At 34.9% G+C, this 15706-nt stretch overlaps 8 protein-coding genes and 3 pseudogenes across 11 annotated transcripts, besides 1 other annotated feature; 8 read left to right on the plus strand and 3 right to left on the minus strand.

Moving 5' to 3' along the window:
• Positions 1-15706: part of a mobile genetic element that runs on past both edges of the window.
• Positions 654-806, plus strand: TVAGG3_0793820 (uncharacterized protein; the record flags this gene model as incomplete). The annotated part of the gene is made up of 1 exon (XM_051247049.1): positions 654-806. One exon carries the CDS (start codon positions 654-656, stop codon positions 804-806), a length of 153 nt encoding a protein of 50 aa, XP_051082524.1.
• TVAGG3_0793830 (uncharacterized protein) lies at positions 1456-1819 on the plus strand (the record flags this gene model as incomplete). The annotated part of the gene is made up of 1 exon (XM_051247050.1): positions 1456-1819. A coding segment is annotated over one exon (364 nt), but the record flags the coding sequence as incomplete, so codon positions are not given.
• TVAGG3_0793840 (uncharacterized protein) lies at positions 2290-3084 on the plus strand (the record flags this gene model as incomplete). Its single annotated transcript, XM_051247051.1, has 1 exon — positions 2290-3084. A coding segment is annotated over one exon (795 nt), but the record flags the coding sequence as incomplete, so codon positions are not given.
• On the plus strand, positions 3196-3594 carry TVAGG3_0793850 (DNA/RNA polymerases family; the record flags this gene model as incomplete). Its single annotated transcript, XM_051247052.1, has 1 exon — positions 3196-3594. One exon carries the CDS (start codon positions 3196-3198, stop codon positions 3592-3594), a length of 399 nt encoding a protein of 132 aa, XP_051082527.1.
• TVAGG3_0793860 lies at positions 3953-4602 on the plus strand (annotated as a pseudogene). The gene has a single exon. A coding segment is annotated over exon 1 (650 nt).
• Positions 5018-5956, plus strand: TVAGG3_0793870 (organellar and viral DNA polymerase type B; the record flags this gene model as incomplete). The annotated part of the gene is made up of 1 exon (XM_051247053.1): positions 5018-5956. The coding sequence occupies one exon, from the start codon at positions 5018-5020 to the stop codon at positions 5954-5956; it is 939 nt and encodes a 312-aa protein (XP_051082528.1).
• TVAGG3_0793880 (KilA, N-terminal/APSES-type HTH, DNA-binding family) lies at positions 6631-7524 on the plus strand (the record flags this gene model as incomplete). Its single annotated transcript, XM_001287646.1, has 1 exon — positions 6631-7524. One exon carries the CDS (start codon positions 6631-6633, stop codon positions 7522-7524), a length of 894 nt encoding a protein of 297 aa, XP_001287647.1.
• TVAGG3_0793890 (protein of unknown function, DUF4106 family) lies at positions 7968-8663 on the minus strand (the record flags this gene model as incomplete). Its single annotated transcript, XM_001295379.2, has 1 exon — positions 7968-8663. One exon carries the CDS (start codon positions 8661-8663, stop codon positions 7968-7970), a length of 696 nt encoding a protein of 231 aa, XP_001295380.2.
• TVAGG3_0793900 lies at positions 9179-9341 on the plus strand (annotated as a pseudogene). Its single transcript has one exon. A coding segment is annotated over exon 1 (163 nt).
• TVAGG3_0793910 (protein of unknown function, DUF4108 family) lies at positions 9358-9777 on the minus strand (the record flags this gene model as incomplete). Its single annotated transcript, XM_051247054.1, has 1 exon — positions 9358-9777. The coding sequence occupies one exon, from the start codon at positions 9775-9777 to the stop codon at positions 9358-9360; it is 420 nt and encodes a 139-aa protein (XP_051082529.1).
• TVAGG3_0793920 lies at positions 9814-10448 on the minus strand (annotated as a pseudogene). The gene has a single exon. A coding segment is annotated over exon 1 (635 nt).

Genomic DNA, 15706 nt, shown 5'->3' on the forward strand with positions numbered 1-15706 from the left:
AAAATTATTTTTGGACCATAATGGTATGGCTTCACAGTATCTTGTGTGTTTTGACCAACAAATATTAACCAGTATGGTGGTCCATCTTCTCTATACCTCGGAATGTTTTCCAAGATATCCATAAACCAAGCATTTGGTGTTGAACTAAAGATTTTTATCATGAGTGCTTTTTTTTGTTGCCTTAGAAACATAGGGGTCCTTGTTTGGATTCGTCATTTTTTAACCCATAAGAAATGGGTTTATTTGGCGCATTAGCAGGAGTTGCATCTAGATTTTTACCCGCAGTGGGAACAATAGCCAGAGGTGTATTTGGAGTTGGAAGGAAGATTTTGAGTACATTAGGTATACTTAAAGAGAAAGCACAACCTATTATACAAACTGTACAGAAAGGTTGGGATGTAGCACGAGATGCAGCAAATCTTATTCCAAATCCTGAAACAAGAGGAAAAGTTCAAGGATGGATGGACAATGTAGGAAGACAAGCAGGAAACTATTATAACAAAGCAAATGACTACTATAACCAAGCAGGACACTATATGGACCAAGGTGAAAGATTCTTTAACAGAGGATATAACCATGCACAACAGTGGGTAAACAATAACCAACCGCAACCACCTCAAACTTGGGAATGTAAAGTTTTTTACTGAGATGAAATGAACAATACAGCATTGAGACAAATGGGTTCAAGATGGATTTGTCGGCTTCCAGCAGTTACACAACGTGTTTGTCAAGTTCTTCCTATACCTCAGGAAGTTTTAGACCGACTTAAAAAACCTAAACAACCAGTTGAAAACAAACCAAACTAAAATTTTTTACTGAGATGAAATGACCGAAGAAGTTGAAACGGTAGATTTGACACCACAAACAAAAAGTTCAGAACCATTGTCAAAACCTGTCAAAGAACTTACAGATGAAGAGAAAAATTCAATAATAGAAAGTGCCAGGTCTGGAAATACAAACCCTAACTACAAAGTCACTTTTCATAGAAATGGAACGGCTAGTATCTCAAAAAAGAAACAGACTCTCACAAATAAATATGAAGTCTGAAGGAGCTTTCGAGACAACAGATGGAAAAGTTTACTTCACTGACCAACAGTTCATTATAGAACATCTCATTGACTTAGAGTCGAAATATTCTAAACTTTACAACAAACACAAAAAGTTGAAAGGAAAACAAAAACAAATGGCATATGATATTTATGAAGATGTTGACGACACAACTGTTCCTGCAAGTGAAGTAAAGTCAGAGAAACCGAAAAAGTGACGAAAAACCGATAGAAGAAGAAAACCAAAAAAACTGAAGATAAACCAAAACCAAAGTTTAGTTTGGAAACTAAACCAAGTCAACCTTCATTAGCTGGTATGGGTTGGCGTCAAAGACTTATGGCAGCAGGTGGTTATGTAAAGTAAAGAAAAAAAATATTTTTTTATTTTTATAAAATGCCCCCATATAGAATGGATAGAAAATCTGCTAGAATAAAAGCAGAGTTGCAAAGATATGGTTGGAGAGTTTCGAAGAAGTTTAAATATAGGAAGGGAAGACCCATAAAAGTCTATGACAAACTGGCTGGTCTTCGCTACGAAATGGATTTGGAAACAGCACGTGCAAATTATCCAAACAGACTAGAGAGGTTAGAAGAAGAACGTCTTATGAACATGCCTTTCGATGTTAGTGAACCTCAAGTTGAAGGACACGACGGCTTTGCCAGATTCTACTGGAAACATGACGAACAATTGCATCCTTTGAGAAGGAAAAAAGGTAGTGCAGAGGATGGTCATGCTCCCATGGAAAGAACAAGATATGCATATGAGAAGTACCGTGAAGTTAGAAGTCAAATTACTTCTGGTCGAACCTTTACAGTAAACTTTGACGAAGGAAAGAACAAAGAAGGCTTCATGGGAGTACTTGCTGCAATTCAAGATGGAAATAAGAAAGGATACAATCTCAGATTGACCATAACAGATTTGGATGGTCACATTTACTATGCACATGGCAATGTCACAACAGCTGCAATGCTTCTTGACGCTTTCAAGACTACAAAGAGAGAACAAATGGTTGACTCCGACTCAGACATTTTGAATGCAATTGAAGGAATTGCAAGTGTCAAGTTCGAATGGTACCAACCTAACCCTCAAGCAGTCAGACAACATGCTGGATACTTTCCGTTCATAAATAAGTCTGACATTGACTTGACAAGGTATGGAATTTACAATTCAATTGAAACAATTGTCAATGAACCTTGTATTCTTACATGTCTCAGGAACTCTGGTCTTGTTACAGATGAGAAGATGAAGTATCTTGAGTCATGTGTGAAGACAAGGTACATTCTCAGAGGTCAATTGGCAAAAATTGCACCGTTGGCAAATGTCAATATCCGAGTCAGCATACCTACAGCTAAAGGTTCTTCACATGACGACTATGTTGTTGACAAAGACTTACCATGGTTGAAGATTGTAATTGTCCACAACCACTTCATGTTGAACGAAAGTCTTACAAACCCATTGTTCGGAAAAGGCAAGTGCAACATTGTCAGAGCTGTAAACATTCTTTTCGAGAAAGGTTTGTTGGAACCAATTCCAGATGACAAGCTGACAGAAACTTTTGTACCAAAAGACGAAACAAACTTTTCACTGTTAGCAAGACCAAAAGTTGTTCCAGACAAAGTTCTAGTACAAAAGAAGTACACAATTCTACAAGGAGTTGGATTGTTCGGATACCAACCTGAACCAGAAGAACTTCCAATGAGGTTGCAAGAACTTCAAGATGCTATAAACAAACTTCCATTGAGACATCCAATTGACGTCAAATTGTATTGGAGAGCATCTGAGTTAGGTCAGAAGGTTTTATATGAAACAGGTTGCTTCGACGATGTTTATGAGATAACAGGAGAAGTTTCTCAGAAGATAAGAGACTCACTTGAATTTCCACAAACTGGACCAATTGGTTGCGACAAGTTCGACTCAGATGAAAAGATATACTATGTCGACCTTAACGCTGCATACATGAGGTTTGTCCAATATATTCCGACTGGAATTCCAAACGAAGATGGTGAGTTCCCGGGAAGGAACTATACAGTTGGAAAAGTCATACAACAACTGTATGATATTAGGAAAGCTTCAAACCCCAAACTTGCAATGACACTCAAATTGCTTATGAATTCGACATGGGGATATTCCATTAAGAAACCTCAAGAGATGAAGAGTAAACATTATGAGAAGGTCGACAACTTTGTTGAAAGGTTTTCTCCTTTTGTTTTGAAGTACGAATTCACTCAAGGTCAAAGTGGCTTAGTAACCACATTAAAACCTATTGTCGAACATTGGTCTTACCCTCAGTTCGCAAAGGCAGTCCTTGACAACTACAACAAATTCTTCTCCGAAGTCAAATCGAAAGTTGTGGTTTACTATGAGAACATTGACGCACTCATGACGAACGAAGAAGGGTACAACAAACTCATTGAAATGGGTTTAGTCGGTGAGAAGATGGGCTGTTTTAAGCTAGATAAGGTATTTTCCGAAGTTCATGTCCTCTCCAAGCGTAAGTACTGGGGCATACTTGAAGACGGCACAGAAATAAAACATTGCATGAAATAAAAACGTTTTTCAAAAAAGTGACATTTTTTAAATTTTATTTGAACTGTACGCTGAGTTTGTTGGAGAAGACCGTTGGGAAACTTGTTTGTTAGATGAGAAATATGAAATGGCATACCATTTTAAAACAATATATTTTTACATATATTAAATGCTTCAGGTTGAAAAACAAAGAACAAAAGTAGCAGATACAAAACCGTTAGACTATATCTTTACAAATGCTGGTAGGACTATTTCAGATGAAGAAATTTCATCCCGAACATACAGGTTTGACTATCCAATTCGTTGGCTTCAAAGTCCTTCAGATGCAAAGGCAATAGGATTTAGAAGAGTTTTGTTTTCAAATAGAACTAACGCATTTATGTTCGTAGTATATTTCATGGGCAGTATAAAGGTTCTGATGGTCTAATAGACAAATTTGACGAAATGAGAATCTTTACAGTTCGTTCAGACGAAAGTCTTGAGAAAACTCTAAATGACTTTCAAACTCAAATGAACAAATATTATTGGGAATTTCAAGAAAAATACGACTCTTTACTAAATGGAACATACTATCTGAAACTAGAATATGACAAGATGAACTCCACCGTTTCATTTCAAAAGATTGAAATTAACCCTCCAAGAGATACAGAGTTTTTATTTTGGGAAGTAGACAAACGTTCTTGGGCACAATTTCTTCGGTTACTAAACCAGAACGAACCATTACCACCAGATGGTCCATTTAAATTTATACTTCCACCAGCAGATTTGACAGTTTATAGAAACGTGTTTGACCCTCAAAATGTTATGTGTCATGCAAGTTTCAGTTCAAGCAACAATAGTTTTCTATGTATTGGTAAGGACTTTTATGACTTTGCTTCTAAATTCTACGAACCACCTAGTAACAGTTTCTCTGACTTTCAAGTTTGGTTCACAACAAATGGTGTGCAACATATAATACCATTGTACTATGACTTTTATCTCGAATTGTCTTTCATATATAACTACGGAAAAGTGCTGAAAAAGTATTGAAAAATAATGTTTAGGGTAGAAGGTTAGATCTAACCTCTTTTCTACCCTCTTTTCTAACCTCTTGAATTTTCATGACTTCTTCGTAAATGTTTTGTCAAGACTTCTTCGTAAAGGACCCAAAAATATAATTTAGGGTAGATGGTTAGATCTAACCTGTTTTCTACCCTCTTTTCTAACCTCTTGAATTTGTCAAGACTTCTTCGTAAATGTTTTGTCAAGACTTCTTCGTAAATGTTTTGTCAAGACTTCTTCGTAATGAGTGTAAAGGACCCAAAAATATAATTTAGGGTAGAAGGTTAGATCTAACCTGTTTTCTAACCTGTTTTCTACCCTCGTGAATTTTCATGAATTTCCTTAAGATAGAAAAAATAAAGTTAGTTTTATTTTTTTATTTTTTTTATTTTGTATAAAAGATATGATTTCAACAATCGGCACAACAACAATTCAAACAACAGCACCAAACTCGTTAGTTATGAATCCTACGTCAATGTTAGTAGAAATGAAAAGCTTCATTCCTTCTTCATATACTTTTGAAACAGAAATCCAGAAGATAAAGCAAGAACTTTTAACAAGTAATTTAGACTGTACCGCACAGGATGAAGAAAATGAACAGTATCTTTATGACATGCAGGACATTATTGACCATTTACCCAAATTGCCTGAAATCCAACAACAAAAGCTCACTATTCCTGAATTCGATGAAATAGAAGTCAAAGCAACCGACTCAGTAGAAATAAAGAAGTTCATACGAAAGGTAAACTATGAGTTTCTAGGATTTCATTGCAACCATAAAGTTATGGACAAAGATTGCGACATGGTATATAAGAATGTTTCTGACATATATAAATCGGTGGAGTTTAAGACCTACGACAACTTTGTTACATTAGTTGCAAAATGTGTATGGCAGATAAGAGATAAAGATAAAAGATGTAAAATATGGAACGAACAAATAAGACCCGCTATGTTTGAGATGAAGAGAGCAATTGACGCTTTAGTTGTTTTAGCAGGTAAGGTTTCAGAATATAACGCAAAAATGAACCCGCAATGTTCAAAATGTAAAGCGGCAATTAGGAAATATAACTACTCCGTCAAAGAGATAGAAAGAATGAGAAACGACTATGCAGACTTAAAGAAAGAAGCAGAGAAGCCGGTAGAAAATAAAATGGACATGTTAGAATTTCTGAACAAAAACTATCCAACTGCTGACGATTTCCTTCTATCTGACGTCAAGAAGAAGTATAAAGAGACTTTCGGCATAGTTAAAACATTCGATGTACTAAAAGAAGAAATAGAAGCTACAAAACTGTTTAAAGTCTCACGAATTCATAACGTTTACCATGTAAAACGCTTATAAAATAACTGGGGTAGAAAAGAGGTTAGAAAACAGGTTAGATCTAACCTTCTACCCTAAACATTATTTTTGTCTGATTTACGCTCATTACGATGAAGAAGTCTTGACAAAACATTTACGAAGAAGTTTTGACAAAACATGTACGAAGAAGTTTTGACAAAACATGTACGATGAAATCATGAAAATTCATGAGGGTAGAAAAGAGGTGAGAAAACAGGTGAGATCTCACCACTTCACCTAAACATTATTTTTGTCTGATTTACGCTCATTACGAAGAAGTCTTGACAAAACATGTACGAAGAAGTCTTGACAAAACATGTACGAAGAAGTCTTGACAAAACATGTACGAAGAAGTCTTGACAAAACATGTACGAAGAAGTCTTGACAAAACATGTACGAAGAAGTCTTGACAAAACATGTACGTTCATGTTTGACAAAACATTTACGAAGAAGTCTTGACAAAACATGTACGAAGAAGTCTTGACAAAACATGTACGATGAAATCATGAAAATTCATGAGGTGAGAAAACAGGTGAGAAAACAGGTGAGATCTCACCACTTCACCTAAAATATATTTTTGCTGAATTCAGCAACAAAAATCATGAATTTCCTTAAGATAGAAAAAATAAAGTTAGTTTTTTATAAAATATTTTTTTATCCGGAATATAAAGACAGATATGTCAACAACAGAGAACACAACAACAGTTATAGTCCATGAAGCTATAAATGAAGAATACGAGTACATACAGTTTAACAAACAACTCCGTCTCATTCGTTCGGTCAAAGACGATATGTACCAAATGCAAAGTATTTTGACAGCATGTTTTGCTCCAGATACTAAGAAACCACAAGACTGGTTTAGGAACCAAAGCACTATTGAACTATTAAATGAAGCTGAAAATTCGACTACGGATTTTTTCGTAGTCGCAAAAACTCGAGTAAGTAAAAAACCGCAGTCGCCAAAACTCTATGAAAATCGTGAAGAACAGCGAGACCGACTTTTTTCGGGGTCGCCAAAACTCTATGAAAATCGTGAAAAATTGCCAAATGGTTTGAGAGGATATTATGTACATAGACTTCTTGTAAATGCTGTTGCAATGTGGGCTTCTCCTCGTTATGCTTGGTATATTTACAGACTTCTTGACGAAATTCATAGACAAGAACGTGAAGAGATGGAAAACAAGCTTGAAGCAAAAGACAAAAGCATTCAGAAAAGAATACCACGTTCGGTACCAAAAGGTAAGGAAAAGAACTATAAGTATATGATTTATACTGAAGAGATGGAAAATGAAGAAGATAAAGATATGGTTATGTTGCATTTAGTCAGAAGAAACAACAAGAGCTTTTACGACCTTGCTAAGATTTACAAATCTGACAGAAATTGGTTCTATCGCGAAAACTTACCGATTTCAATGACCCCAAATGAAGATGTGAAACAAATAGTTCAAGATACTTTACCTCAAACACACTATGATATTAAAGGTTGTACAATTCTTACCTTCAAAGAAGATTTGCCATTGTTAAAGGAAAAAATAACAGAGTATTTTGACAACTTCAAACAAGTAGAGTAAATTGCACTCTTTATTTTTACGCTTGACTTCAGATGGCTCAGGTAGCTCAATTAGGTAAATTGCCTCGTCAAATCCTTCTGGCATTCCGAGTCCTTCCATCCGACATTCCGAGTCCTTCCTTCCGACATTCCGAGTCCTTCCTTCTGGCATTCCGAGTCCTTCCATCCGACAGGAAAAAAATTTCCCGACAACTGGAAAAAATTTTCCTTCCGACAGGCAAAATTTTTTCTGTTGTTCGTCCGTAAACCATTCAAATTTTCGAAAATTGAGAACTTTTTGGTCGAACTTCAGGAAAAAATTTTCCATCCGACAGGAAAAATTTTTCCTTCCGACAGGACACAAACGAATGACTGACGTTCCTCTTCCTGAATGCCTTCCAAAGCCAGAAGAACCGACAGCCCCAGCACCACAACAGACTTACTAAGACTAAACACTTAGATTTTTCAAGCTTGACTTTTTACAATTTGAACTTTGTTTGCGTAGATATGAATTCTGAAAGAAGTATGAGGGTCTTGTATGACTTTGTACTTCTCCCATAGTTCATGTCTGTCAAACTTACCTGCCATGGACTCTTTCATAAGTTCCATGAAATCGTCTTCGGACAATCCGGGGAAAAGTATAATGTCAGTAAGTATTCTCTTTACATCCTTACTTAAACTCTTGGCTGTCTGTACACAAATGACAACTGAGATGTTAAAGTGTCTGAGCTTCTTAAGAATTCGACACATATCTTGTTCTCTGTTCTTTAACAAAGGATGAGAGGCGAAATCATCTAAGATAAGAAGACATCTATGAGGGTAAGTCTTCCAATCGTAAGATTGCAATTTCTTCGAAATGTATTCTATCTCTTTCTGTTTGTTTCTGAAGTGGTGTTTGTCTAATATTCTCTGCATTTCCTCATTTGGGTCTTTAAACTTAGAATTTATATACTCATTTATAGCATTATACTTTAAAACTCTTCTTTGGTACTTCTTTATCCAATCTAACAACTCAGAGTCTTTTATACATACTAACTTAGACTTCTTTATAATATCTTTGAACGAATTGACGGTTTGGTCAAATTGACCAGAAGTACTACAAATGACAACTAACTCATAGAATGGGTTCTTCTCATCTAGTTCTTGTTGTTGTGCAGCCATTTTAAGATAAGTGAAAGTCTTACCCGACCCAGGTGGTGCAATTAGACCTGTTATACCATTCTGAGCAAATAAGAACTTGTCATGTATAGGCTTTATCTGAGCATTTTCTAACTTCCTCTTGTTCTTGTTTAAAACATTCTCAAATTTCTTGTCAATGTCAGCAAACTTTTTTTCTAACATATTTTTAGAAAAATTAAAATTTTTATCTTTTAGAAAATGTCTAGCGATTTCGCTATCTATATTCGAGACAAACTTTTTGACAGCAAAACATCTGTCGACCATAAAATCTTACATAGTGTAAACAAGAAAGGTGAATTTGTTCTAAAGTTCTGTTTCTGGGAATATGACAAGAACCATAAAACATTACAAAGAGCAGTCTTAAAATTTGTCAATGACAGACTTGTTGACAGAGATGACGCCGATTGGAAAGATGAAGTCCAACAAAAGTTCTTAGAATGCAAAGAAGACACATGCGCTGTTCTTGAAGATGAAATAGAAAACAGAATAGATGAGCTATTAAAGGACAAAGAACTTTTACATAAATATGGTTCGGAGAAATTTGACATAACTCCACCAGAGAAGAAGAAGAGAGAAAAGAAAGAAAAGAAAGAAAAGAAAGTAGAAGAAGAGAAGAAAGAACCTGAACCAGTTCCAGAGAAAAAGAAATTTGACATGTAAAAATAAAATTTTATTTTTAGAACATTTCTGGGTCAATGTCAATGTTCTCTTCCTCTTTAGGAGTAAACACTGGCTTAGACTCTAAAATCTTTTTACCCAATTTACCTTGAACTTCTACAACTTTAGACTCATAATATTCATAGTCGTCTGCTTTCTTTGGTTCATAAGGTATAACAAGTTTGTATGCTTTGCCTTCTTTAAGGTTTGAGAACCTTCTGTCAAAACTTTCTTTGACTGCTAACAAACCTTCTATGTCTAAGTCTTCAAATTTCGCACCATTTTTAGTCACAATAGCAAACTTAACTGGTTCGATGTTCCAAACTTTGCTGAATGAAGACTTTTCAAAATGGTAGAAGTAAACATTCAAATATGTGAATGGGTCTAGTTCTTCTTTAAGTCCTGACATGTACTTGTTTACTGAGATGAATTTTGCCATCTTTTCTATCGGATAAAAAAAATATTTTTTTTAAATTTACTCATAAAAATTTTTCTTTGTATATACACCATTCTGTACGTCTAAAAGACTTTTGACATTTGCCAAGAATGTTCGTTTAGACGCTGCCATATAACCATATTCTTGACAATATTGTTTATACGAATCGTACAATGACCTTTCATCTAAACACTCAAAGTCAGTTTCATCTATGAACAGTTCATATACACTCTTGTTTGCTTCTAACAATGTTTGTCTCTCTTCGGTATGTGGAATTTGTCTTGGATTGAACTTTGAAATATCTAATGTCATAAAATATGAAACAAGTGGTTGTAAAAGTCAGATGTCAAAGTTTCTGCTAAGTCGTCAAAATATTCTGTATCTTGCATATGAGAATCTGACGTTCTGACAACTACATATCTTCTGTCAGAACTTTCTAACTTCATCGGAACAGTATTGTTTGAAACCATAATGAAGTTTGCAACATTTTCACAAACTCTTTGGTCTTTATATTTTCTTTCAACAACTCCAACTTTGTCTGTTATAAGACTCTTCAAAGCATCTGAGTTCAAAACTTTTGTTGTATCTATACTTTGAAGTTCATTGCAAACTATAAGTTTCATATTCTCAATTGAAGAGTTAAACTTGCCACAGATGTTTTCTAAGTTTGTCATATTCGGATTCGAATAGCCCTCTAACAGTTTGCACAAAATATCTGTAAAGAAAGTATTCTTACCTGTTCCTTTTCCAATTATAATGAGAGCAGTTTCATTTTTAGCACTTGGATGTTGTAAGATGTTTGCAAACCAACATAAGATATACTCATAGACTCTTTCGTTTCCATTGCATATAATTTCTTTGACATGGTCTAACCAAGCTTCTATAATATTTCTTTCCATTCTACTTGTTCGTATTTATATCCAGTGAAGATAGAATAGAAGTTTGGAGAAGGTGTATAGAACTTTATACCTCGAACTGAAAAATCTTCTAACTTTGACAATAAGATATCCCAAGCATCTAACATCTTCATTCCAACTTGTACAACTTTTATTTTCTTAAGTTTCTGTCTACATTCTTGTTCAGACACTATTGTTGCTCTTGGTTTGTTAAAACAACATCCCATTCTTCATAACATAAACATTCTGGGGCAGAGTCAACATAAATGACTAAACGTTTCAAATTCTCGACTGCTTTGTTATAGTCTCGAAATGGACACATATTTCTGAATGCTTGGAAGTCATAAAAATCTGAAACATCTATTCTGTACATTTTATAAAAATAAAAAAAAATATTTTTTTTTATTCTTGACTTTGTTGTTCCATTTGTTGCATTTGTTTGTTCTTGAGCTATTGTTGTTGAAGTTGTTCTTGTAATACAATACTTTCACCAGTTGCATCTTCCAATTCGAAACTTTCTGCCGTCATTGACAAATACATAGGACATAAAAGTTTTACAGGAACAAAGTTTGCGTCAACTAATGTCAACGTTATACTTGCCAAAGTGTTTGAGTTCACTAAGGTTGAAAATTCTGCATTCGAATGAACAATAGCAAACCAGCAGAGAAAGTATTGTTTATACGCATAAGTATCTTTTGGTCATAATAGTTTCTGTCGACATTCGAATAACACTTTGAACCTAAGTTTGAAACAATATATAAGATTGTGTGCTTAAATGTCAATGGAATAGACATTCCTTGTATGACACCTTTTCCTGTTATAGGAAACTGTTGTAGTAAAAACCAAAATAAGTTTTGTATTATAGCTCATATCGTTTATAGTAAACTCAGTCGGACATCCAAACATAACGAAACCTGCTCTAGTTGCAGCACATGTTACACCTGTACTTAAAGTATTAAATAAGTCAACAAAACCTGTTGTGATATCTGAGTAAGTATCTTCAAAGGAGTATTTTTTACCATTCACAACAATAAAGTCTTCTGTGTCAAAAGAGCAAACAGGCTTTAGTCGTCATTGTGTTTAAAGTTAGTTACAATACCGTCCTTGAGACTTTGTAAGTTTGTTGTTATAGAATTAATATGACTCAGTTTTTAGTCTAATAGTATAAACCATTAATATCTTCTGCCATTTATATATATTTAAAAGTTTTCTGAAAGTGGAGAAGAACTTCATCTAAACTTTCACATGGCGTTTCTTGAAGTTCTCTGTCTAAGAAGTTCAAATATTTTAAAGACATAGAACTTTCCTTTGTCTACACGAACAAACAAAACAGGGTCTTTCATATCGTTCAAAAGTGTAAAGTCCTTTACATGAAATAAAGTCTATATTATTTTTCTTCAAACATCTTTCAAGAAGTTTTGACATTTTTACTTAGCAAATAAATTTTAATGAAATGTTGTGGTCGTCAAATATTTTTATGACGTCTGGGAAACTATACTTTAAGTTCAACGTTTCACCTCCTTTCATAACGTATATCTTGTCAATGACATTATATGAAACACCACAGCAACTAATGTCGGTTCTATTTCTTTGATGTTTATATCGTCTGCCTCTGTCAAAAGTTTCAATAGTTCTTTCAAAACTTCATGAGGTGCAATGACATATGAGTTCACTTTTACAGGGTTGTGTTCGACCAAGTTAACATTATACTTAAAGCTTGACAAATCTTCTCCTGAGTTTGAAGTTTGTTTTTCAGTTGTTGGTAGTCGTTTCGAATATCTGCAACAGAACTTAAGTCTCTGCTAACTTCAGGATATGTTGGTTGTTCTTTTACAGGAACAATTGTTATACCATCTTCGTCTTCGTATGGTTTCCCCACTTCAACATCTCTGTCTTTGACATTGACAAACAACACTTTGACTGTTTGTTTGAGTTGGTGAATTTAACTTCACATCTGCCACCGCCATTAAACCTTTTGAAACACTCACGCTTCTATTTTTCGGAAATGACATTTACTTAGAATAAAAAGATGGACGTATTCGAGTATCTCTTCGAATTGAAGCAGAACAAAGTTTACACACACAAACAATACAAATACATTGACAGAATAGTTCTTTACACAAACAATGGAAAATGTTATAGAATAGCAGTCTTTGCTGAACCAAAATATTTTCATAAAGCAAAGAAAGTTGGTATAACTGAAATGGTGAAAGTCTTGAAGCAGACAAAAATATAACAACAAAACTTACAGATATTCTAAAGGTAAGTTTATCTTACAATATTATGTCAAAACTGGCGTACTGTCAATATTTGACGGAGAGAAGTCAGTTCAAGAACAACTTACTGACCTGCTGCCAAAATCTGCTCGATGGAAGCTGTCGTTATGCCAATCTGAGGACCCCAGCAGGTTTCATCGAACGAATCTTCAAAAGAGCATCTTCCGTGAAAAGTGCTATTGGTTTTGTAAACTTCTTTGCTCTCAGTTCATCTGGACCGTCTCTGTCACCAGTATATTGTATTTGTACAGTACCAACAGTTGAAATACCACCCATAAAGTCTTCTGAGTCAGCAAATGGAATGCCAAGCCAAAAGTTTGAACGGTCTCCATTTGTATATTGAGTTTTTTGACCTCCTGTATGAGTCCATACTTTCACATATGGCATAATAGAACTTTGCATTTCAGGGTTAATGGTTGTTGTGAATTGTTGTTAAAGTTCATAGCATCTAATGTCAAGTTGTATGACCTCATATCCTCAACTGTAGAATATTCTTCTCTTGGATAATATTTGCCATCTATGTTTATGATATTTAATACCGGGTTGTAGAAACAAGAATAGTCATTTATAGTTCGTCTGAACAGTACAAACATAGTATCTGCATGTTTCATTGCAGTTGTTAAAGCAATATCTGTTCTTGCACCTGGTCAGCACACTTTGGTTTCCAACTTCACCTGCAAAGTCTTTGACAGATATTTGGTGTATAGGGAACATAAGTGGAACTGCAATATATTTGGCAGCTAAAGCATTTGAAATATCTGGTCCAACATATAGACTGAAAGTCTGCTTTCTATTCTCTTGCATTCAAATTTTCGCATGTGAACTTAACTGGGTCCCAAGCAGTTCCAGCAGCATTGAAATAATAGTTTACTTCATGTTGAAGTTTGAAAAAACCAAAGTCTAAGTCAACTTGTCTTTGCAAAATCACAGAACTTGGCTCCACCAGTTCCAGCTACAGTAATGCTGAATGGGTCTTGTGTTGCAATGACTAAGTATTTTTGCTTGGAGTAAGTTCGATAGAAATTTTTCCTGCCCAGTTTGGTAAGTATCTTAAAAACCTGAAGATGAGGAAAGATGACAAAGAACTCTAAGTTTCAGTTTTTACTTTAGTGGCAGCAGTTCCATCTGAACCAGAAAGGTTAACATAAACTCCTGGAACGTTAGGGTCAAGTCTTCTTATTTTCTCAATATTCATACTGGTCTGTTTGTTCTCTAGCTTGTGGTTGTACTGAGTTTCTCAAAGCGAACCATTCATAGTTTCCCATGTTACTGTTTGAACTAAGTCAGAGTTAGAATATATCTTATATCCCATGAAAACTTCTGGAGCATATTGGTATCCGACATAGAAAATTCCATTGCAACCTTTCTTGTCAGACAACTTGGCAGAAGGTTTTATTCAATGTCTTGTTCCACGTATAAGAATGAGTTGTCAAAGAAATAATATGAAACCTGTCGCAAGCAATATCTACTGTTGTAAGAACCTTCTCCAAACTCACCTACGTTTCCATAAGAAACAGCAGTTGTATATTCGTAAGTTCCAGGAACTATTTCTGACCTTCTAATGGCATTGTCCATTCGTTATACCATTCGGAAACATTTCCGTTCATGGCATCCAAAACTGTTGGCGTTATATTCTGAGCGGCGTACATTTCATATGGGTAAAAATATAGAATAGTTGGATTTATTGTCATAATAGAACCCACTCGTACCAAGCTTTACTTTCTTCCTGACTGAGTTTTTAACTGAGTTTTTAACTCTTTTTTTCCTTCATTGCCACTACTTTCACTAGATGAAGTTACTTCTTCACTATTTTCACTTTGTTCTACTCTTCTTCTTTGGTGTCGCTTTTGGTAACTTGCCCCTGCTTCAAGTTGTTGCATCTTTGCCTCATGTTCACCTAGTATGTTGTAAATTTCCCATGTCCTTTTTGCCTTTGGCTCTGGTCGCCCATCTCAGGTAACCTATATCCTAGAAAGATTTTGTCATAGTTTGTATTTGAGTCTTCGCGTATTGTTTGCATGACTCTTTCCTGAGTTTCCGGTTCAAGCTCTTTCAAACAGAGCTTGTCCATATGGAATAAGCTCGTTTCCAAATATATGTTTTTTGTAGCCATTCTGGTTTTCTTTCCATGTTACCATAATATCTTTTGTGAATGGGAAAGCTTTTACCCAATGTTTCAGTCTTGCGTCATTTATTTCTGTAGTTGGTTTTATTTTGTCAAGGAACATGTTTTTCAATACTAACATTTCATTTGGTACTGTCCATTTGAGTTTTCTTAAATATTCATCCCTTCTCAGTTCATTGTCTGCAAAGTAAGTTTTTATGACATTTTGCAAACTTTCGTTTGCAAGGTCATGTACAATAGGTTCTCTTCCTTCTCTCTCCCTAACTTTCTTTCTAAACTCTTCACCAAATATACCATCTCTATGGTTCTGTGTAGTTCTTTGAGATAAATGTTCTAGAACGTCAGGTGTTATATTTCCATCAGCCATGTTCATTTCATACTGGTCCAAAATATCTGCATGTTTCATATCTTTCAATGGCATTAAAGCCGCGCTGAAAATACCAGCTATATCTGGTTCACCATTCACTTCCATTGCGTCTACAACTTCTTGGAATTGAGGTTGTAAGTTTATGAACCACCTATCCGGATTAGCTTTATGACCCCATCTCATTGTAGTTCCATAGTCTGCAGAAACAAAAGTAGGTTTGTTTCCATATTGGCTAGGTTCTGAATGAACTTTAAACAATGTTTCATTT

The sequence above is a fragment of the Trichomonas vaginalis genome, chromosome VI, assembly GCF_026262505.1.
Source record: "Trichomonas vaginalis G3 chromosome VI, whole genome shotgun sequence".
NCBI classification, from domain to species: Eukaryota; Parabasalia; order Trichomonadida; family Trichomonadidae; genus Trichomonas; species Trichomonas vaginalis.